The following is a 22,984-nucleotide window of genomic DNA, read 5'->3' on the forward strand; positions in this document are numbered from 1 at the left end:
GAAAGAGAAAGTAGAGACGGACATCTTCTCCTGCAGGAAGGTTAGTAAATCCTGGGATGCTGCCTGGCCTGCTGTGCTTTTCCAGCACCACTCTAACCTAGTATCACGAATTGTCTGGTGGTTTCTGATTTTGTTTTACATTGGATTCACATTGCGGACCCAGAAGGGAATTTGAAGCCGCTTCCAGAAGGTTCCCAGCTCCCAATCCAGTAACGGTACCATTAGGCCGCCGTCTGCGCAGACTCAGTCGCTGCTGCTCGCGGGCGCGGGAGCGGGCTCGGGCTCGGGCTCGGGCCCAGAGCCGGACCCGGGGAGGCGGTGAGTGAGGCCGAGGCCCCGGGCTGGGCGCGGCGCGGTACCGCTCGGAGAGTCGGGGGCTGGGCCTCTCCCCGCGATCCCGACCCTCTTATACTCTAAATACCCTCCAAACAATCCCGACTCCCTCATAACCTCTTCCCCATACTCCCATGTACCTCCAAATGCCCCTTGTCCATATCCCCAAGAACCAAACTACACCGAACCCCTAATGCTGAAATACACTCAACCTGGCACCAGAATATCTCATGATCCTGTGATATTGACATGCCCCCCTCCCCAAAATACCTCAACTCCCAATTCCTCCTCATCCTTAAATACCCCAGCTCTGTGTAATCACTGCACTTGAGACTTTCTCCACCTGCTGGAATTATATTGCCTGATATCCAAGCAGCAATTTTTTAAATTGTTTTGATGGTTTTTTTTAAAATCTAGAATTTGTTAAACATTGGAAGAGATGACAAAGTTGACTGAAATAATGAAAAATCAGATCTGGTGTGGTCCATACATCCCATTGAACAGTTCCACTGTTTGTGGGAACATAAAATGGTCAAGTACAGAAGGAGGTCATTTGGCCTATCGTCTTGCGCACGGAAGGTGAAATTTGCCTACCGCTGTGCCTCTGCCTTTATCCTGTTTTCAAATAGTGATCTAATTTGTTAGTGAATGTCTTGATTGATCCTCCCTCCAACACACCATGGGGCTGTGTGTTCTAGATCCCAAATCTGAGGGTTGCGAATCTTTGGAAAACCTTGTCACAGAGAACTTTAGGGGCAAATTCTTGGTGTATGTTTAAGGCTGACACACATACCTTCTTGATCAACTCAGAGATTCAAGATTGATGTGGAAAATGCGGGAATGTGGATGTGAGGTATATCAGATCTTACTGAATGGCAGAACAAGCTCGAGGGGTCGAATAGCCTACTCCTTTTCCTGTTTCTTATGTTGTTATGGTCTAATCGCTGGCTGCATGAAAATGCTCTTCCTGGTGATGCCTTCACTTTTTTGATAATCTCCTTAAATCTGTTCTCTCTAGTTCTTGATATTTAGGATTTATTCTAGGATTCTTGGCAGTGGGAGGAACAGAGGGATCTTGGTGTGCAGGTACATAGATCCCTTAAAATGGCCACCCAAGTGGACAGGGTTGTTAAGAAAGCATATGGTGTTTTGGCTTTTATTAACAGGGGGATTGAGTTTAAGAGTCGTGAGATCTTGTTGCAGCTCTATAAAACTTTGGTTAGACCGTACTTGGAATACTGCGTCCAGTTCTGGTTGCCCTATTACCGAAAAAATGTGGATGCTTTGGAGAGGGTTCAGAGGAGGTTTACCAGGATGCTGCCTGGACTGGAGGGATTATCTTATGAAGAGAGCTTGACTGAACTCGGACTTTTCTCATTGGAGAAAAGGAGGAGGAGAGGGGACCTAATTGAGGTATACAAGATAATGAGAGGCATAGGTAGAGTCAATAGCCAGAGACTATTTCCCAGAGCAGAAATGGCTAACACAAGGGGTCATAGGTTTAAGCTGGTTGGAGGAAAGTATAGAGGGGATGTCAGAGGCAGGTTCTTTACACAGAGTTGTGAGAGCATGGAATGCGTTGCCAGCAGCAGTTGTGGAAGCAAGGTCATTGGGGACATTTAAGAGACTGCTGGACATGCATATGGTCACAGAAATTTGAGGGTGCATACATGAGGATCAATGGTCAGGCCTGTTCTGTGCTACTAATAAAGTTTCTTCTTACCTAAGATTAGATTACTTACAGTGTGGAAACAGGCCCTTCCACCCAACAAGTCCACACTGACCCGCCGAAGCGCAACCCACCCAGACCCATTCCCTACATTTATCCCTGCACCTAACACTATGGGCAATTTAGCATGGCCAATTCACCTAACCTGCACATTTTTGGACTGTGGGAGGAAACCCACGCAGACACGGGGAGAATGTGCAAACTCCACATAGTCAGTCGCCTGAGGTGGGAATTGAACCCGGGTCTCTGGCGCTGTGAGGCAACAGTGCTAACCACCGTGCCACCCACAAACTCTGTCCAAACGTTTCATGATCTTGAACACCTCTATCAAGTCCCATCTCAACTTTTTCTTCTGCACAGAAAACAAGCCCAACTTCTCCAATTTATCCACCAACTGCAGTTCTTTATCTATAGAATGATTCTCATTAATCTTTCTTGCTCTTTCACATCCTCCTTAAGGATAGCACCCAGAGCTGGAAATAATACTATAGTTGAGGCTGAACCAATGTCTTACTCACGTTTATTATGACTACCTTGCTTTCATGTTCTGGGCTCCTGTTGATTAACCACTTAATTAATCACTTTTTCGAACAGCCCTGTCATCTTCCAAGATTAACGCACATCCCCTCTGCTCCTGCATTTCCTTTCAAAATCACAGAAGGTTTATGATGAAGAAGGAAGCTTTTTGACCAATTGTGCCTACACTGACTGCTCAAATGAGCATCATTACTTTGTACCAATCTGTTTTTTTTCCCGTACCCTTGCACATAACTTTAATCCAAGTAATCATCCAATATACTCTTTAATATCTCAGTTGAACCTGTCTCCACCACATTCACCTGCTGAGTGAAAACGCTTTTTTGTCATGTCACTCTTCTTTTGCAAAACAATTCAAATTTCTGCCTACTCATTCTTGTTCCTTTTACAAGTAGGAACAGTTTCTCCTTGTGCATTCTTTCAAGCCTGTCTATGATTTTGAGGACCTCTACCACATCTTCTTTTAGCTGCCTTCTCTCCAAGGAGAGCAGTCCCAATTTATTGAATGTAACCTCTAAACTGAAGTTTCTCATTTCTAGAACCATTCTTGTCAATGACTTCTGCACTGTCTTCAAAATGCTCACATCCTTCTAGTAATGTGATGCCCAGTGCTCCATACAGTACTCCAGCCAAGGCCTAACAAATGTCTTATACCAGCTCAACAGCACCTTGTTACTCTTGTACTCTTTGCCCCTGGCAATAAAGCCCAGGATACTATATGCTTTTCTGACTGCTCTCTCCATCTGTCTGCATATACGCCATTTAGAATTGTACCCCCTATTTTATATTGTTATTAAATGTTTTTCCAACCAAATTGCATCACTTCTAAATTCTCTGCATTAAAACTTAGCTACTACTATCCGCCTGCTCCACCAGTGTGTCAATGTCCTTTTTGAGTCTGACACTGTCCTCTTCACAGTTTACAATTCTTCCAAGTTTCATATCATCTGCAAACTTTGGAATTGATCCTGTGCACTAAAATTCAGATCATTAATGTATATCAGGAAAAGCAAGGGTTCTAATATTGACTTCTGGAGAACTCCATTACAAATATCCCGCCAGTCCAAAAACATCCAGTTTATTATCCAGATTGATACTAATGTCCCTTTTATTCTGTGAAATAGAACATTGCTCACCCGCCTGTTGTGTGGCACTTTATTGAATGGCTTGTGGAAGTCCATATGCTGCATTACCCAGCTCTACCTTCATTACCTCATCAAAAACACAAGCAAGTTTGTTAAGCATGAATTGTCTTTAACAAATCTATGTTGAGTTTCCTTAATTATCCCACATTTATCCAAGTAGCTATTAATTTTGTCCTAAATGATCAATTCTGGAAGTTTCCCCAAAACTAATCTAACTAGTTGCTGAGCTTTTCATCTTTTTATTGAACAAATATGTACCATTTCTAAATCTCCAATCCCCTTGCATCACTCCTGAGTCTAAGGAGGGCTGGAACATTATGGCCTAAGCCTCTACCATATTCACTCCAACTTCCATTAGTAACCTTGGATGCATTCAAGCAGTCTTGGTATCTCTGATAGAGCTGATTAGATTAAATTCCCTACAGTGTGGAAACAGACCCTTCGGCCCAACCAGTCCACACTGACCCTCCGAAGAGTAACCCACCCAGACCCATTTCCCTCTGACTAATGCACCTAACACTATGGGCAATTTAACATGGCCAATTCACCTCAACTGCACATCTTTGTGACTGTGGGAGGAAACCGGAAGAAACCCACACAGACACGGGGAGAATGTGCAAACTCCACACAGGCAGTCATCCGAGGTTGGATTCAAACCTGGCACCCTGCTGCTGTGAGGCAGCAGTGCTAACCACTGAGCCACCATGCTGCTGATCCATGGTTTCACCTTCATTTTTCAATGTATTCCTGGATTCCCTGAGAGATACAAATCTGTCCATCTCAGCACAATATATTCAATGATGGAGTATCCATTATTACTTGAGATCATGAATTCCAAAGATTCACATCTGTTCGAGTTAAGTAATTTATTCTCATCTCAGTCAAACAATCAGCTCCATCTCTTGAGTTATTCGAGTTTTCCTCGCTGGGAGAAACAACCTTTCAGTATTAACCCTGCCAAGCACCCATTGTAATCTGGAATATTTAAATGAGATCTTCTTTCATTCTTTTAGATTCCAGAGAATTTGGACCAATTTAACATAGCCTGTCATTATAGGACAATTCTCTAATCCCAGGAACCAATCTGGTGAATATCTGTTGCATTGGTTTAAATGCAACTATCCCCTTAAATACAGAGACCAGAACAGCAGGAATGTAACAAGACTTCATCTTTCTTGTACTCCAGTCTCCCTACAATATAGGCTAATGTGCTATTTTCTTTCCTCATTGTCTGCTATATTTATATGTTAATGTGCTGAGTTCCTTCTACAAGTGCACCCAAACCTGTGACCATCAACATTCACAACTTCCAAAAAGTATTTGCTTTTCTGTTCTCACAATGAGAGTGTTTGACCTCACACTTTCCCATATTATTCTCCATCTGTATTCTTGCCCATTAATTGTTGTTTGCAACTCCTGTATGTCCTTCTGACAGTAAGCATTCCCACTGATATTTCCATTGATCTCTTAATTTATATTTTCCAAACAGCCAGTTCAGAGATCTATTATATACTTCTGGAACAGGTGGGACGTGACCCTGGGTCTTCTGGCTCAGGGCTAGGGACTCTACCACCATACTACGAACACCCTGGTAGTCATTTCATTTAGGTAGTTAATACTGATCTTTGCAGCATTCAACTGTCACCAGCCTACAGCTTGAAAATGCCTTTTCTATCCTTCAGGCTGTTAAGGGGTTGGAGTCATAGAGTCACAGAAGTATACGGCACCGTAAGAGGTCCATCGGCCCAACTCATCCATGCCCACCAGCTTTCCTAAACTAGTCCCATTTGCCTGTGTTTGGCCCCTATCGCTCTAAACCTTTCCTATTCATGCTGTCCAAATGCCTTTTAAATGTTGTAGTTGTACCCACTTCTACCACTTCCTCTGGTAGCTCCTTCCATATGTGCACCACCCTCTGTGTGAAAATTTGCCCCTCAGGTCTTTTAAATCTTTCCCCTCTCACCTTAAACCTATTCCCTCCTGCAACCTGGTGAAAAGACTTTGGCTGTTCACCTCTTCTATGCCCCTTGTGATTTTATAAATCTCTTTCAACTTCCTATACTCCAAGGAAAGAAGTCTTAGTGTCTCCTTATAACTCAAACTCTCCAGTTTCAGTAACATGCTTGTAAATTTTTTTTGCACCCTTTCCAGATTAATAACATCCTATAACAGGGCAACCAGAATTGGACGCAGTACAGCAGAGCGGCCAGAATTGTACATTATCCAAATGTTGTATGTGATTTTGTTTGTGGTTTCACAATTACTGTTTTCCTCTGAAGGCTTAGAACTAATTTAGGGAGAGACCATCCATCCCTGGCAGTGGAGTTACTTGCCTTTGGGTCCAATCTGCCTCTCTTGACAGCCAAATATCTGAGTGAAGTCAGTTAACTTTTCACTTCTTGAAATATCTTTGACCTTTTTTTCTTCCCTTGACTGAATAGAATTATGGAGTATAACAGATTATGTTCATGTTCTGACCAGCTGAGCAAAGACCTTTAAACTCTATGAAATGTTTGTGTGCTTTGCTTTGACAAAGGTTTGCAAGTAAATTTGAACTGCATGAGGTTGTAAGTACACACAGCATTGTAACCATGGGGAATAATGCTGCTGATCATGTGTGCAATTGTGCTTCTCTGACTTACCTCCAGTATATTTGCTTGTCAGCCTGTGTGACCTGTTTACAGGTGAGCCCTGAGTCATTTTAGGAAATAGAGCATTTCACACACTTGTATTGTGCTTATTAGCTAGTAAGCCTACAATTTGAAGTAGGTCAATACGTACATACCTATGTACAGCATGTTTCAGAAAACACTCCCAGGACAAGTACAGCACAGGATTAGTTACAGAGTAAAGCTTCTCTACTCTTTTAAACTAAAGGTCAACTGAAAGTAATACTCTCTTGATGTTATCCCCATCAAGGCACTCCCACGATACTCAGTATACTCAGGAAAGATACAGCATAGGGTTAGATGCAGAGTAAAGCTCTCTCTAATTTGTGGGCGGCACGGTGGCACAGTGGTTAGCACTGCTGCCTCACAGCGCCAGAGACCCGGGTTCAATTCCCGACTCAGGCGACTGACTGTGTGGAGTTTGCACGTTCTACCCGTGTCTGCGTGGGTTTCCTCCAGGTGCTCCGGTTTCCTCCCACAGTCCAAAGATGTGCGGGTCAGGTGAATTGGCCATGCTAAATTGCCCGTAGTGTTAGGTTAAAGGGGTAAATGTATGGGTGGGTTGCGCTTCGGCGGGTCGGTGTGGACTTGTTGGGCCAAAGGGCCTGTTTCCACACTGTAAGTAATCTAATCTAATTATCCCTTGCCCATGTTGGGAATATCATCTGCAGCTTGAAGATTCCACACATTATATAGGGGTGGCATGGTGGCTCAGTGGTTAGCACTGCTGCCTCACAGCACCAGGGACCTGGGTTCGATTTTAGCCTCGGGCACTGGTCTGTGTGGTGGTTAGGTAAAAACAATGACTGCAGATGCTGGAAACCAGATTCTAGATTAGTGGTGCTGGAAGAGCACAGCAATTCAGGCAGCATCCGAGGACAGGCAAAATCGACGTTTCGGGCAAAAGCCCTTCATCAGGAATAAAGGCAGAGAGCCTGAAGCGTGGAGAGATAAGCTAGAGGAGGGTGGGGGTGGGGAGAGCGTAGCATAGAGTACAATAGGTCAGTGGGGAAGGAGATGAAGGTGATAGGTCAGGGAGGAGAGGGTGGAGTGGATAGGTGGAAAAGGAGCTGGGCAGGTCGGACAAGTCCGGACAAGTCAGGGGATCGAGTTGCTGGAGGTTAGAAACTAGGATGAGGTGGGGGAAGGGGAAATGAGGAAACTGTTGAAATCCACATTGATGCCCTGGGGTTGAAGTGTTCCGAGGCGGAAGATGAGGCGCACTGCTGTCTCACAACACCAGGGACCCGGGTTCGATTCTAGCCTCGGGCAACTGTCTGTGTGGAGTTTGCAGTTTTTATAGAAGCAACATGAAATTACCTAGAAGCTGAATCTGATTTTGTTACTGTATTGAGTATATTTCTGTTGAGATTAACAAATCACAAGAGGCCTGAAGAAAACCTTTGCAAAACATTAAACTTTTCAAATTTCTTCTTAACTGTTATATCTACCAATCCTCTTGAGTAATTTGTTTGAATGTTTGTTCACTTTACAGTAATCTTTGAGAGAAAGTGAGGGCTGCAGATGCTGGAGATCAGAGCCCTGAAGAAGGGCTTATACCCGAAACATTGATTCTCCTGTTTCTTGGATGCTGCCTGACCTGCTGCGCTTTTCCAGCAACACATTTTCAGCACTTTACAGTAATGCTGTTTTCCCAGGCACCACATTGTCTCTCTCTACCTTCATTAGACTGTCAGGTTTCTCCTCTATTTAATTTCACTCCATTCCACAGGAATGCTTGTAATATTCGATGTCAATATTCAACAAGATCACACTTATTGTACAACCAGCACCCTCCCCATCAAACGCTGTCAGGATAATAATAGCATGAAGTCAGATACAGAGTAAAGCTTCCTAAGCTGTTTTTTTTAAACTGAAGGTAAACTGAAAGTTAAAACTCTCTCTAGTCTACAAAGCTGAAAATAAAGATCTCCCAATACTGTGCCTATCAAACACTTCCAGGACAGGGGCAGCACAGGGTTAGATACAGAGTAAAGCCAACTCTACTCTTTTAAGCAAAAAGTAAACTGAAAGTATAACTCACTCAACACTATCCATCAAACCCTCCCAAGAGAGGATCAGCCCAGGGCTCAATATAGAGTAAAGCCCTGTCATTCTTAAACTTATATTAAAGCTTCCTCAGCACAATCACCATCACACACAACCTGCAGAGAAGTTAGCCTCCCTATATTTATTTTAAATTGAAAGTAAAGTGAAAGTCAGTTGGCACTGACCCATCATCAAGCACTCCCAGGACAGATGGAGCATGGTGCTAAATACCAAGTTATGCTCTGATGTGAGCACTATTTGATGGAATCTTTTTCTCGTTTGTTTCCTTGTTCTGATCTGTTCTTTTTAGTTCATCAGGTTCATAATCTTGGATGAAATACATTTATTTTATTGCATTTTATCAATGCAGGACAAGTTGAAGTTTCAGGGGCGTAGTTTGAATGTTATGTCAAGCGTCAAATTCAGAAACATGCCACTTTTTCTGGACACATTTTAGTTGGTAATTGAATGGATTAGAAAATGCCTAATACGCAATAAGAATAAAGCTGAGGGTTCCTTATTATTGTTTGGAGCAGAAGGTGGTTGTTGTGAATTATTTCACATTCTTCGCTATTTGGTTGGCAGGTCCTGAGGTCCAAAAGACATTGGCAAGAGTTCTTCAACAGTCATTGTCTTATAGGACTTATCTGGTTTTGTCAAGTATACTTCCCACTTAGTTCCAAACTGTGGAGAGAGAGAGAATCCGGGAAGGAGTAAGTACATTTTAGGGAACATTTTGAACATAGAAATTAGGAGCAGGAATAGGCCACTCAACCCCTCAAGCCTGCTCTGCCATTCAGTAAGATCATGGCTGATCTAATTACTACACATTCCCTTGTCAGCATTCTGCAGGGACCATTCCCTCTGGAACATTCTGTTCCACACCCTTCCATTCCCAACACCACCTCATATCCCACTGTAACGTCCCATGCAATCGCAGCAAGTGTAATACCTGCTCGACTATCTCCTCCCGCCTCATCATCCGTGACCCCAGACATACCTTATTGGTGAAGCGGTGATTCACCCTTATTTCATTCAGTCTACGGTATTCACTGTTCACAAAGTGGTCCCCTCCACACTTGGGAGACGATATGCAGACTGGATGACTGCTTTGCAGAACACTGGAGGATTTGAGCTATAGGGAGAGGTTGAATAGGCTGGGACTGTTTCCATGGAGCATCGGAGGCTGAGGGATGCCTTACAGAGGTTTATGAAATCGTCAGGGGCATGGATGGGACAAGTCTTTTTTCTGGGGTCGGGGAATCCAGAACTAGAGGGCATACGTTTAGGGTGAGAGGGGAAAGATATAAAAGGGACCTAAGGGGCAAGTTTTTCTGCAGAGGGTGGTACGTGTATGGAATGAGCTGCCGGGGAAGTGGTGGAGGCTGGTACAATTGCAACATTTAAAAGGCATCAGGATGGGTATATGAATAGAAAAGGTTTGAAGGGATATGGGTCGGGTGCTGGCAGGTGGGACTAAATTACATTGGGATATCTGGTCAGCATGGACGAGTTGGACAAAAGGGTCAGTTTCGGTGCTGTACACCTCTATGATTTAGGTTCAGTCCACAAAAATGACCCCAAGCTTCCAGTTGCCTGCTACTTGAACAATCCCCATGTTCCCATGCCAATGTCTCTGTTGCAGGCCTGCTGCAGTTTTCCAGCAACATGCAGCTCAAGCTCAAAAAACGTCTTATTTTCTCCTTGGGGACCTTGCAGTCTCTAGGATTCAACAACGAGTTCAATAACTTGATTCCATCCGTCTTTTTTTTCCCCAGTTACACTTGATCCTGTTATGACTTGGGTTGCTTTTAGTACAGTCACCCATTATCACATGCCCCGAGACCCTTTATCACATTATATGGGTTGCATTCACCATTTTTCTCCTACTGACAGTATTTATGATCACTTATTCAGCTTTTCTTCTATTCTGGTTAGAGACAAAAAGACTGCTGATGCTGGAATCCAAAGTAGACAGGCAGGAAGTTGGAAGAACACAGCAAGCCAGGCAGCATCAGGAGATGGAGAAGTTGATGTTTCGGGTGTCACCCTTCTTCAGGACTGGGGGGTGGGTGTGGGGGGAACTGTAGATAAAGGGGGTGGCTGGGGCAGGGTGGTGAAGTGGGGATAGATGGAGACAGGCAGAGGGTGTGACCTGGTTGGTCAAAGGGAGGAATGAGTCCAGTTGGTGGAAGGGAGGGGGAGGGGCTGGGAAGGGAGTCATGGGATGGGGAGGGAGGGTATTTGAAATTGGAGAACTCAATGTTGAGTCCTCTGGGCTGTAGGCTGTCTAGGCGGAAGATGAGGTGTTGTTCCTCCAGTTTGCTGTATGGTTCATTGTGGCAATTGAGGAGGCCAAGGATGGTCATGTCGGAAAGGGAGTGGGAAGAGGAATTAAAATGAGTGGTGACTGGGAGATCTGGTCAGCCCCTGCGGGCCCGGCTGAGATGCTCGGTGAAATGTGCCCTCAGTTTATATTTAGTGTCCCTGATGTAGAGAAGACCACATTGGGATTACAGTAAACGAGATTGGAAGAGCGGCGTGAACCTCTGTCTCACCTGGAAGGACTGTTTGGGACCCTGGCTGAGGGTGAGGAGGGTGGTGTACCAGCAGGTTCTTGGTGGTGGGGTCTAGTCGGAGTTGGCGGAAGTGTTAGAGGGTGATGCGTTCCCCAACTTTGACTTCAGTATAAATATCTTCTGATGAAGAGTCACCGGACTTAAAACATTAACACTGTTTACTTCCCACAGAAGCTACCAGACCTGCTGAGTTTTTGCAGCAATTTCTGGTTCTGTTTCAGATTTTTAGCATCTCAAGTTCTTTGTTCTAATGCATTCTATTAGCTTTCTTGATTACTGCTGTACCTGCATACATGCCTTTTATGATTCATGCACAGAGGCATCCAGATCCCTCAGTATCTCAGAATTCTGCAATCTCCCACCATTTAAATGACATGTTTGTTTTAATCTTCCTGCTAAAATGGGAAATATCACGTTTTCCACATCATGTACTCCATTTGCTGTGCCTTTGCCCAATCATTTAACCTATATATCCCTTTGTCCCTACTTTATATCCTCTTCACAAATTACTTTTTTACTTTCCTGTGAATTAGCTAATCGATATGAACATCAGATCACATCCCAAAACCCATACAAAATGATCTCATCCCTGAAATCCAGGCTGATTGATAACCCACTGTCACGATATACTTTCATATTAAACTGTTAGCTTTGGGTAATGTTATCAAGTAAGTTAAAGGAGCATTGGGTAAGATTTAAAATGAGACCATACCTCTCTCATGACTTGCCTGCATGCACCACATGGAGCAATAAAATTGTCTGATTTATCACTGCAAGAAAGCAAAATATGCAGATTTATTGATTTAATTTAAATTCCCCCAGTTGATGCGTGAGATTTGAATTCCTGTCTCTGGATCATTCATCCTGGTCTCTGTGTTATCATTCCAGAAACATTATCACGATATTTCTAATCTGATTTAACTGAATTCTATCCAGTCCTGGTTATTCCAGAATTCCCCATGGATTTAGAGTTACCACTTACATTCCCATCCCACTGCGCAGGATTCCCTGAACCCATCCCTATCCCGATTGTGTCTGCAACAGTATATTTAGATCAATTGGGAGCTCATTAAGAAAGGGGTGCTTCTGTAATCTGGTCCAATAACCCACTTCCTCTGACATCTCTCCGATTACCCCTTTAACAGTTCTAGCTGGCTTCCTGTGTAGAAAAGCAATTCAATTTAAATTGTCTGTCTACTTTTTCACTTTAGAATTTCTTTAACTTGACTTTAACTTTAATTCACTAGACTTTCAATGGGCTTGCAACTAGTGTCCATTATTGAAAGATGAAGCAAAGGACCAAATTCCAAAGTGGTGGGTTTGGGTGAGATGGAAGAGATTACAGACAAGTTAAAATTTTAAAAACTGACTATCTGAGGGCAAACGCTTGGTTTAAACAGCGTATTGTGTAAGTGAGGGAGATGAGGCACCTCAGGTTTGCAATCCATGGGGATTTATTAAAGTATGAGACAATAAGATGACTATTGATTTTGATATGGTATCTGGGCTGCCCAAATTCCTGGTGTAACACCACAGCATACAGCAAGGTTCAGTCAGTACCTGGAAATAACTATTGCCTTGAATTTTCGGAAACCTTCTGAGATAGCCTTATGAATGGCTGCCCTTTCAGCACAGACTCCCACTGTGAAACATGCGTTTTCAATGTTGCAGCCTGAGAAGGAAGGGATTTAAACAAATCAATTATTCAAAGACAAGGAGGAGGAACAGCACTTCATTTTCAAATTAGACACTTCATAACCTTCAATAACTTCAGGCCATGAACTCTGACTTCCATTTTTATATTTTTTTTCCTCTCATGTCTGTATCTTTTTATGCTTTTACTTTGAGTCAAAATGATCCTTATGTTACCATTAAACCCGAGTCTGGAATAATGCTTGTCCTGTAGATGATTTAGATGTGAATGTAGCAGATATGGTTAATAAATTTGGAGATAACACCAAAATTGGTGGTGTAGTGAACAGCCAAGAAGTTACCTCGAGTGCAATGGGATCTTGATCAGATGGGCCAGTGGGCCAAGGAGTGGCAGATGGAGTTTAATTTAGATAAATGTGAGATGCTGCATTTTGGAAAGGCAAATCAGGGGCGGACTTGCATGCTTATTGGTAAGGTCCTAGGTCCTGTTACTGAACAAAGAGGCCTCCGAGTGCAGGTTCATGGTTCCTTAAAAGTGGAGTTGTAGGTAGACTGGGTAGTGAAGAAGGCATTTGTTATAATTGCCTTTATTGGTCAGTGCATTGAATATATGATTTGGGAGGTCAGGCTTCGGCTGTGTTCAATTCTGGTCTCCCTGCTAAAGGAAAGGTGTTGTGAAACTTGAAGTGGTTCAGAAAAGATTTACAAGGATGTTGCCAGGGTTGGAGAATTTGAGCTATAGGGAGAGGCTGAATAGGCTGGGGCTATTTTCCGGATTAGTGGTGCTGGAAGAGCACAGCAGTTCAGGCAGCATCCAAGGAGCTTCGAAATCGACGTTTCGGGCAAAAGCCCTTCATCAGGAATAAAGGCAGTGAGCCTGGAGCGTGGAGAGATAAGCTAGAGGAGGGTGGGGGTGGGGAGAAAGTAGCATAGAGTACAATGGGTGAGTGGGGGAGGGGATGAAGGTGATAGGTCAGGGAGGAGAGGGTGGAGTGGATAGGTGGAAAAGGAGATAGGCAGGTAGGACAAGTCCGGACAAGTCATGGGGACAGTGCTGAGCTGGAAGTTTAGAACTAGGGTGAGGTGGGGGAAGGGGAAATGCGGAAACTGTTGAAGTCCACAAAGATGCCCTGGGGTTGAAGTGTTCCGAAGCGGAAGATGAGGCGTTCTTCCTCCAGGCGCCTGGTGGTGAAGGAGGCCCAGGACCTCCATGTCCTCGGCAGAGTGGGAGGGGGAGTTGAAATGTTGGGCCACGGGGCGGTGTGGTTGATTGGTGCGGGTGTCCTGGAGATGTTCCCTAAAGTGCTCTGCTAGGACGCGCCCAGTCTCCCCAATGTAGAGGAGACTGCATCGGGAGCAATGGATACAATAAATGATATTAGTGGATGTGCAGGTAAAACTTTGGATGTGGAAGGCTCCTTTAAGGCCTTGGATAGAGGTGAGGGAGGAGGTGTGGGCGCAGGTTTTCCAGTTCCTGCGGTGGCAGGAGAAAGTGCCAGGATGGGAGGGTGGGTTGTAGGGGGGCGTGGACCTGACCAGGTAGTCACGGAGGGAATGGTCTTTGCGGAAGGCGGAAAGGGGTGGGGAGGGAAATATATCCCTGGTGGTGGGGTCTGTTTGGAGGTGACGGAAATGTCAGCGGATGATTTGGTTTATGCAAAGGTTGGTAGGGTGGAAGGTGAGCACCAGGGGCGTTCTGTCCTTGTTACAGTTGGAGGGGTGGGGTCTGAGGGCGGAGGTGCGGGATGTAGACGAGATGCATTGGAGGGCATCTTTAACCACATGGGAAGGGAAATTGCGGTCTCTAAAGAAGGAGGCCATCTGGTGTGTTCTGTGGTGAAACTGGTCCTCCTGTGAGCAGATCCGGCGGAGGAATTGGGAATACGGGATGGCATTTTTGGAAGAGGTAGGGTGGGAAGAGGTAGGCCCTGGAGCGTCGGTGGCTGAGGGGTGACCTTATAGAGATTTATAAAATCATGAGGGGCATGGAAAGGGTACATAAACAAGGTCTTTTCCCTGGGGTAGGGGAGTCCAGAACTAAAGTTAAGAGGGGAAAGATTTAAAAGGGGCCTAAGGGGCAACTTTTTCACACAGGGTGGTGAGTGTATGAAATGAGCTGTCAGAGGGTGTGGTGGAGGCTGGTACAATTACACCCTTTAAAAGGCATCTCAACGGATATATGTATAGGAAGGGTTTGGAGGGATATGGGAGGAATACTGGCAAATGGGACTAGATTAGGTTAGGATATCTGGTCAGTATGGACGAGTTGGACTGAGGGGTCTGTTTCCATGCTGCACATCTCTATGTGAGGACTGCAGATGCTGGAAAAGAGTCGATAAAATGTGGAGCTAGAAAAGCACAGCAGGTCAAGCAGCTTTAGAAGCGCAGGAGCATCGAAGTATCCTGATGATGGGTCCTGCCTGAAACGTTGACTCTCCTGCTCTTTTGATGCTGTTTAACTGCTGTGCTTTATCCAGCTCCACATTTTATCGAATCTGTATGTCTCTGTGACTCAATGACTCCTGTAAACTCATTACAACTTTTGTTCTGTCATATTTGTGATCTCTAATCTCTCTCATTCTCTCATCTTCCCTGACCTTCCCATCGTGTTCCTTCCCAACTTTTCTACATTAAAAACCCACCACTTTTCCACTTTTCTCTTCAGTTCTGAAGAAGTCTTACTGGACTTGAATGTTAACTTTGTTTGGGTCTCCACAGATGTTGCCAGACCTGAGTTTCTCAATCATTTTCACAATACACAAGTTAATTGGCAAGGTCTACCCCTTTCCGTCACATGTTCAATACTGTGCAGCAAGCATACACACCCACTTTTTAACAGAAATATGATGTTAACAATGCTGTGTCAGCAGTTTAAAATTAAACTGACCAGTGGACATTTGAGCATTTGGCGAAAGGTTATTGCTAAGTTCCTGAATAATGTTTAACCAGATCTGTTGACCCATGGGTTGGCAATGACTTGAGCAAGACTGCGTTACCATCCATGGTTGATTGTAACCTGAAATTTTGAAACTTTGAGATAGACTTTATAACTACCAATTACATTTAATTTGAGATGGATGGGCAGAATAGATTTTTAGTTAGCTATCCACTGTTACTCTGTGTGTTATCTACTACATTTTAAAAAATCACACAACACCAGGTTATAGTCCAACAGATTTATTTGGAGCCACTAGCTTTCAGAGTGCTGTTCCTTCATCAGGTGGTTGTGATGAAGGAGCAGCGCTCTGAAAGCTACTGCTTCCAAATAAACCTGTTGGACACTAACCTGGTGTTGTGAATTTTAACTTTGTCCACCCCATTCCAACACCGGCATCTCCAACTCATAATCTGTTACTTATCCCTTGATCCCTCTTGTCATTTCAGCATGAGTTTTCTGGTGAAGTTTTTTTTCACAGTAGAAGACACACAAAACTCTGAGTTACTACTGGTGCGAGTTTACTGTGAACATCTGAAGCAGCAATACATGAAAGAGGCTGAGGAGTTTAGACTGAAGAACCCAATGGTCTGGTCAGCTTCCTGGCTCCGTTGAAGACATAAATGTTTGGAGTCCTTGACACTAGAAAACCTGACCTTTGAAAGGAGGTGATTACATGTAAAGAAATGTAAGCAGTTATTTAACCGCCTCCAAAAGTAGATTCCCACGTCAGAGGGAACACACCTGATGTGTTGGGTATTACATTTTCAAGTGGGGTCTCTCATTACTACAAGAATGTAAACACCCATCTTGGACAACCAACACAATAGCCAGTCGAAATCTTCGGCTGGACGACCTTCTGTGTCCTTGGGCCCCTGAAATTCGGCCTTCTTGCACTCAAACATCTGTAAAGAACTCTGATGTGACAGAAATTCACCAAGCTGCTTGTATGATGTACAAACCAATATGATTTTGAAAAAAAAAGCAGCTCATGACTTTTATAATAAATCCCTTGATTTTTGAGTTATTCTGATTTTGTGAGACAGTGATGTTAACATTTCTGCGTATGTAGACTGTGCAGGCCCATGAGTTTAGAGTTGTGTTTGTATGCAGGGTAAACACAAACACTGTTTTGGATATACAATCTGTTTCGATGTATAATTTCAATATATTTAATTCAATTTCAGGGAGCCATTACATGTTTGATGGGTGATTGGAGAAAGGACAGTGGAGTGGGCTAAAGGAACCAGATGGAACAGTAGAGGGTCTGATATCAAGCTGCTGTGTCTCAATTGGTTCCAGGTGATTTTCTCTGACCAGTTTAACCCACAGCAGCATTAACTGGGTGTGCATGTTGTTGGTCTAGTCAGGGTATTCCTCATCAACACATCTTTTAGATAAAATTGAGGTCTCAACATTTGGCATCTTGACAATAATGGGAAGAGCAGTTTTCTTACCTGTGAACACTTGTCCATCCTCAGTCAATAAAGCAGCTCCTACTGGAAACTTGCTGTACGGACAATATGCAAATGACTTGGCCTCATGGCTTTTATTGATTAATTTTTCTATCTCCTCTGCTTTCTGGAGGGCAGTCAGTGCTGTGGGAGTACACATCCTGTCAGAGACAAACAACAGAATTACTGATTGGTGAGATGATGTGTAACTTAGTATCCCTGCTGTTGCCTGTCTGATCACAGAGCTGTTAACAAATCGCTGCAGTGAAACAGTGTGGGTCCTTTATGTTGGTCAACACTGCAACATACTAGTGTCTATTCTCTGAAACAGCATCTGCCATAGTTTCATAAACATGTACTCCGTAACCAGAGTTGCCATTACTGTCATCTAGGAGTGGGTGAAAGAGCTGTGGTTAGTGTGTGTGAATGATGCTGTGTACAAGGCAGAGTATGTGTTAGGGTATGGTATACATACAAACACATGAATTAAGAGCAGGAATAGGGCACTCAGCCTCTCAGCCAACCCTGCCATCCAATAAGATCATAGCTGATCCAATTACTTCAATTCCTGCATACCCTCAATTTTTTTTATTCATTCACAGGACGAGGGTGTCACTAGCTGGGCAGCATTTGCTGCCCATCCCTAATTGCCCAGAGGGCAGTTAAAAATCAACCACATTGCTGTGGTTCTGGAATGACATGAGGCCAGACCAAATAAGGATGGCAGTTTCCTTCCCTAAAGAACATTAATGAATTAATGCATTTTTCCAACAATGGATTTATGGTCATCATTAGATTCTTAATTCCAGGCATTTACTGAATTCAAATTCATCTCCCCTACATTCGCACCTTTCTTGTCAAGAATCTATTTACCTTAAAAATGTTTAGAGTCTTTTTTTTCATTCTCTTTTTCAGGTAGAGAGTTTCAAAATCCCTCTGAGAGAAAAACACCCCCTTCATCTCTACTTTCAACAAGTGGTCCCTTGTTTTAGATTCTCCAATAAGAGGAAACATCCCAAAACCCCTCAGCATTTCATGTTTCAATGAAGTCACCCAATACTCTTCTCAAAAGTCGCTAACTCTTTTAATCTCTAGAGGATACAAGCCTAACCTGTCCAATCATTCCTCAGAAAATGATAATTAAAGGTGCTGAAATCTACTCGAGTGCAGTTGCATGGTGGCACCTTCCCATTGTGGTAATTTCTCATTTGTCAATTTGGATCTTGAGTATTGTCAGATTATCAACCACACAGGAGTTGCTTCATAACTTGATCCTGCACTTCCGAGGTATAATCAGTGTCATATGATGCATAATTACTGCTATATACTTCATCATTATGGGTATGGAACGTGTAAAATCTTAAAGAAGCCCAGTGAAGATGTTTCAAGATTCACTTACAGTTTGACCTTTCTCAATGTGGTTTGAATATCTATCTATTGAGCTGTCTGGGCCTGCTTTGCAGTCAGCAACAATCTACTGAATAATAAAGTTACAGTGCCAGGCCATAATCTACTGACAAGCTATCATCTCCAAATATGGTTGCAATGGACGTATATGGCAATTTTTCACCTTTTTCACCAAATTCATGGACGTATGAAAAAGATCTTGTGCCTCTCCAGCCTGTCTGTGTCAGCTCAGATTCCTTATGAATCACAAACATAAAAGTTAAAGTTTTTCTTTGGAGCAAAGCAAATTCTAATGGTATGAAATAAGAATTTTCAACAGTTGATTGGAGTAGACTATTCACAACTTAAGGAAAATCAGATAAGTGGGAGGCTTTCAAAGTATGATCATGAGAGTTCAGAGTCATTTTATTCCTGTTAAAGTGAAAGGTAAAGCTGGTAAGATTAGGGAATAATGGATGAACGAAGATATTGAGGCTCTGGTCAAGAATTAAAAAAAAATCCTACATTACATATAGACAACTGTGTTCAAATGAATCTCTTGAATAAAGAATGTAGGGGCATTCTCAAAAGGGAGATCAAGAAGGCAAAGAGGCAATATGTGAGAACCTTGGCAAATAACGTTTCGGATAATCCAGAGATTCTACCAGTACATTAAGAGCAAGACAGCAACTGGAGAGAGAGTAGGGCCTTAAAGAAGAAAGAATCTTTGTGTTGCACCTCAGGAGATGTGAGAAATATTAAATGAATGTTTTGTGTTAGTTTTTATTGTGGGAAAAGAATGGAGGTGAGAGAACTCAGGAAAATAAATATTAATGTTTTGAAAACAGTTCACATTACAGAAGAGGAAGTGCTGATGGTCATGGAAAATATAAAGGTGGATATATCTTCAGGACCTGGTCTAGTGTATCCCAGCACATTGTGGGAAGTCAGGGAGAAATTTGAGGGCCCCTTGCAGAAATATTTGTGTCATCTATAACCATGGGTAAGGTGCCAGAGGACTGCAGAGTGGTTTATGTTGTGCCTTTAAGAAGGGATGTAAGGAGAAACCTGGGAGCTACAGACCGGTGAGTCTGGTTTTGGTTGTAGGTACATTGCTGGAGGAGATCCTGAAAGTTAGGATTTATATGCATGTGGAGAGTTGTGGAATGATTAGGGATATTAAGCATAGTTTTATATGATGGAAATTGTGTCTCACAAACTTGATTGAGATTTTTAAGGAAGTAACCAAGACAATTGATGAGGGCACAGCAGTGTATGTTGTTTAGATTAGATTAGATTACATTACATTACAGTGTGGAAACAGGCCCTTCGGCCCAACAAGTCCACACTGACCCGCCGAAGCGAAACCCATCGATACCCCTACATTTACCCCTTAGCTAGCACTACGGGCAATTTAGTATGGCCAATTCACCTGACCCTGCACATCTTTGGACTGTGGGAGGAAACCGGAGCACCCGGAGGAAACCCACGCAGACACGGGGAGAACGTGCAAACTCCACACAGTCAGTCGCCTGAGTGGGGAATTGAACCCGGGTCTCAGGCACTGTGAGGCAGCAGTGCTAACCACTGTGCCACCGTGCCGCCCACACTTGGACTTGGACTTGGACTTGGACTTGGACTTTAGTAAAGCCTTTGACAAGGTTCTGCATGGTAGACTAATTAGTGAAGTTAGGTCACATGAGATTCAGGTGAGCTTGCCAATTGGATAAAAAAGTTGGCGTTACAGCAGGAGACAGAGCAGTGATGGAGGTTGCTTTTCAGACTGGAGGCCTGTAACCAGCAGTGTTGGGTCCTCTTTTGCTTGTCATTTACATAAATGATTTAGATAAGAACATAGAAGACATGGTTAATAAATTTGCAGATGACCCTAAATTTGGTGGTATAGTGGACAATGAAGAAGGACATCTAAGATTACAAAGAGATCTTGATCAGTTGGGCCAAAGGGGAGTGGCAGATAATGTTTAGTTTGGATAAATGTGAGGTATTGCATTTTAATATAACAAACAAGGGCAGGATTTATACAGTTAATGGTCGGGCCCTGGGTAGTGTTGGAGAAAGAGAGACCGAGGGGTTCAAGTACATAATTCTTTGAAATTTGCGTCAATCATAGATAGGGTGGTTAAGAAGGCACATTGCACACTTGCCTTCATTACTCAGACCTTGAGTACAGGATTGGAACAGGCTGTTGAGGTTGTACAGGATGTTGGTGAGGCCTCTTCTGGGGTACTGTGTCCAGTTCTGGTCTCCCTGTTATAGGAAGGATATTTATTAAGCTAGAGAGGGTTCAGAAAAGACTTACTAGGATGTTGCTGGGAATGGAAGGTTTGAGTTATAAGGAGAGGCTGGGACTTTATTCACTGGAGCCTGGGAGGATGAGGGGTGACCTCCACAGAGGTTTATGAAATAATGAAGGGTACAGATAAGGTGAATGGCAGGGGTCTTTTCCTTAGGGTTGGTGATTTCAAGACTAGGGAGCATATTTGTAAGGTGTGAAGAGAAAAAAAAAGACTTGAGCAATCTTTTTTTTCTACACAGCGTGGTTCATGGATGTGGGTATGGTTACAGCATTTAAAGGACGTTAAGTACATGAATAGAAAATGTTTGGAGGGATATGGGCCGCACGCAGGCAGGTGGGACTAGTTTAATTTGGGATTATGTTCGGCTGGTTGGACCAAAGGATCTGCTTCTGTGATGTATGGCTCTATGACATACACCTACAAGCTTTCTCCCTCCATCCAGAACCAAATCAGGTGAATACAAGAGACAAAAAGCAGATCTGATCAATGAAATTCAGGGAGAGATTCATGGGAAATTGCTGTTTGACCTCCTTAGAGACAAAACAAATTGTAGATGCTGGAATCCAAAGTGAACAAGCAGGAGGCTGAGAGAACACAGCAAGGCAGGCAGCGTTAGGAGGGAGGGGAACACAGCAAGCCAGGCAGCGTTAGTAGGTGGAGAAATTGACATTTCAGATGTAGCCCTTCTTCAGGATTTGAATCCTGAAGAAGGACTGCACTCCAAATGTCGACTTCTCCACCTCCCGAAGTTACCTGCCTTGCTGTGTTCCCCTCCCTCCTGATGCTGCCTGCCTTGCTGTGTTCCCCTCCCTCCTGATGCTGCCTGCCTTTCTGTGTTCCCCTCCCTCCTGATGCTGCCTGGCTTGCTGTGTTCCCCTCCCTCCTAACACTGCCTGCCTTTCTGTGTTCCCCTCCCTCCTGATGCTGCCTGGCTTGCTGTGTTCCCCTCCCTCCTAACACTGCCTGCCTTGCTGTGTTCCCCTCCCTCCTGATGCTGCCTGGCTTGCTGTGTTCCCCTCCCTCCTAACGCTACCTGCCTTGCTGTGTTCTCCCAGCTTCCTGTCCGTCTGACCTCCTTAGACAATCAAAACTTGTCCAGCAGATGATACTGGATCTGATTGACATTACATGATAATCACCTTTTTAACTAGGAGAAAGTGAGGACTGCAGATGCTGAAGATCAGAGCTGAAAAATGTATTGCTGGAAAAGCACAGCAGGTCAGGCAGCATCCAAGGGGCAGGAGAATCGACGTTTTGGGCATAAGATTCCTGAAGAAGGACTTATGCCCGAAACGTCGATTCTCCTGCTCCTTGGATGCTGCCTGACCTGCTGTGCTTTTCCAGCAACACATTTTTCAGCTCGAGTCACCTTTTTAAGATAATCACCATTCCTGCCAAAAACCAGTACAATGCCTTCTGAAGAACTAGAGGGAATCAGCTTTCACTGCGTCAGACAACTGTCTGATCCCCCACATTCACTGTTGTTTGGGGCAACAGGTGCCAACATCTGATCTGCTTCTACCCTTGTAAGCAATTAATTGGCTTACATAAATTCAGTTTACTTGCTGAAAGTGAAACAGGCAGCTCCTTATGTCAATAAATAATTCTAAAAACAGAGGGGCGATTACTTTTTGTTACACAAGCCATCCAAAGTTTAGGTATTGTTTTTTTTATCACAGATTCCTGCCACTTTTTAAGGGTTGTTAGAGAATGAGCAAGCATTAGACTCTACTCTCTGTCGAAGTGAAAGTGAGAGTTTGGACCTGTTCCAGAGGTACTGATTTGATGCTGGACGATGTCATGAATTGGCCTTCCAATCATTATACGATAGGCTTTAAAGTACACTTAATGCTGAGCAAGGTAAATGCATTGCACGTCAATATTTGAAAATGTTTCCTACCTCTTTTCAAAGCGTTCTTGTCTTTGCTACATCAGTTGCTCTGTGAAACACTGTAAACCTCATCACAGTTCCAAAAGTTACACAATGATGGTACAGTAACCTGATTGCACAAGTCAGTTATAATTCGCAATGCACTTTAGTCCGTCAATAGGAGTAGAGAGAAAGACATGAGTCAGCTGAGGAATGTGCATTACAAATAATGGGAGTGTCATTTCTGGGAACCGCCCAGCAAATTCTCAGAGAGACAGAGAAATCTGTTTGAAACTGATCAGAGAAAAAGCCATTGGGCAGAGGGAG

General features: G+C 43.6%; 2 protein-coding genes across 5 annotated transcripts in view; one reads left to right on the forward strand and one right to left on the reverse strand.

Moving 5' to 3' along the window:
• The first annotated feature begins 299 nt into the window (after positions 1 to 299).
• Positions 300 to 22,984, forward strand: part of LOC122542067 (uncharacterized) — a 50,235-nt gene continuing 27,550 nt past the window's right edge. Inside the window, exons 1-2 of one of the 3 annotated variants that reach the window (XM_043679365.2) lie at positions 300 to 318; positions 16,079 to 16,931. Coding sequence is in view for 1 of the 3 variants with exons in the window: in XM_087978169.1 (XP_087834295.1) it covers positions 18,258 to 18,279 (22 nt within the window). In the remaining 2 variants the exon portion in view is untranslated. Of the gene's footprint in view, positions 319 to 16,078; positions 16,932 to 18,242; positions 18,280 to 22,518; positions 22,648 to 22,984 lie in introns of those variants that run through there. The other 2 variants (XM_087978169.1, XM_043679364.2) reach the window with 2 other exon arrangements.
• LOC122542068 (cytidine deaminase-like) lies at positions 8,796 to 22,833 on the reverse strand. Of its 2 annotated transcripts, XM_043679378.2 has the most exons (6): positions 22,688 to 22,822; positions 20,635 to 20,737; positions 17,087 to 17,244; positions 12,602 to 12,713; positions 11,754 to 11,811; positions 8,796 to 9,146 (listed from the first exon to the last, which is right to left on the reverse strand). In XM_043679378.2, exons 3-6 carry the CDS (start codon positions 17,241 to 17,243, stop codon positions 9,033 to 9,035), a joined length of 441 nt encoding a protein of 146 aa, XP_043535313.1. In that variant the 5' UTR covers position 17,244; positions 20,635 to 20,737; positions 22,688 to 22,822; the 3' UTR covers positions 8,796 to 9,032. The 2 variants fall into 2 exon arrangements, with proteins under 2 accessions (XP_043535313.1, XP_043535314.1); XM_043679379.2 differs by lacking the exon at positions 20,635 to 20,737 and having other exon boundaries at positions 22,688 to 22,833.

The sequence above is a fragment of the Chiloscyllium plagiosum genome, unplaced genomic scaffold (assembly GCF_037043375.1).
Source record: "Chiloscyllium plagiosum isolate Xiang-an unplaced genomic scaffold, Cpla_swu_hap1 HiC_scaffold_33, whole genome shotgun sequence".
Taxonomy (NCBI): Eukaryota; Metazoa; Chordata; class Chondrichthyes; order Orectolobiformes; family Hemiscylliidae; genus Chiloscyllium; species Chiloscyllium plagiosum.

What these genes read in the sequence shown, in the direction of transcription:
- LOC122542068 (XM_043679379.2), bottom strand. Translation starts at nt 17,243, where the DNA reads ATGTGTACTCCCACAGCACTGACTGCCCTCCAGAAAGCAGAGGAGATA. An exon ending in GGATGGACAAGTGTTCACAG is followed by an intron (nt 12,714 to 17,086) that starts GTAAGAAAACTG and finishes CTTCCTTCTCAG; the next exon opens with GCTGCAACATTGAAAACGCA. An exon ending in GCAGGCAAGTCATGAGAGAG is followed by an intron (nt 9,147 to 11,753) that starts GTATGGTCTCAT and finishes CTCTCTCCACAG; the next exon opens with TTTGGAACTAAGTGGGAAGT.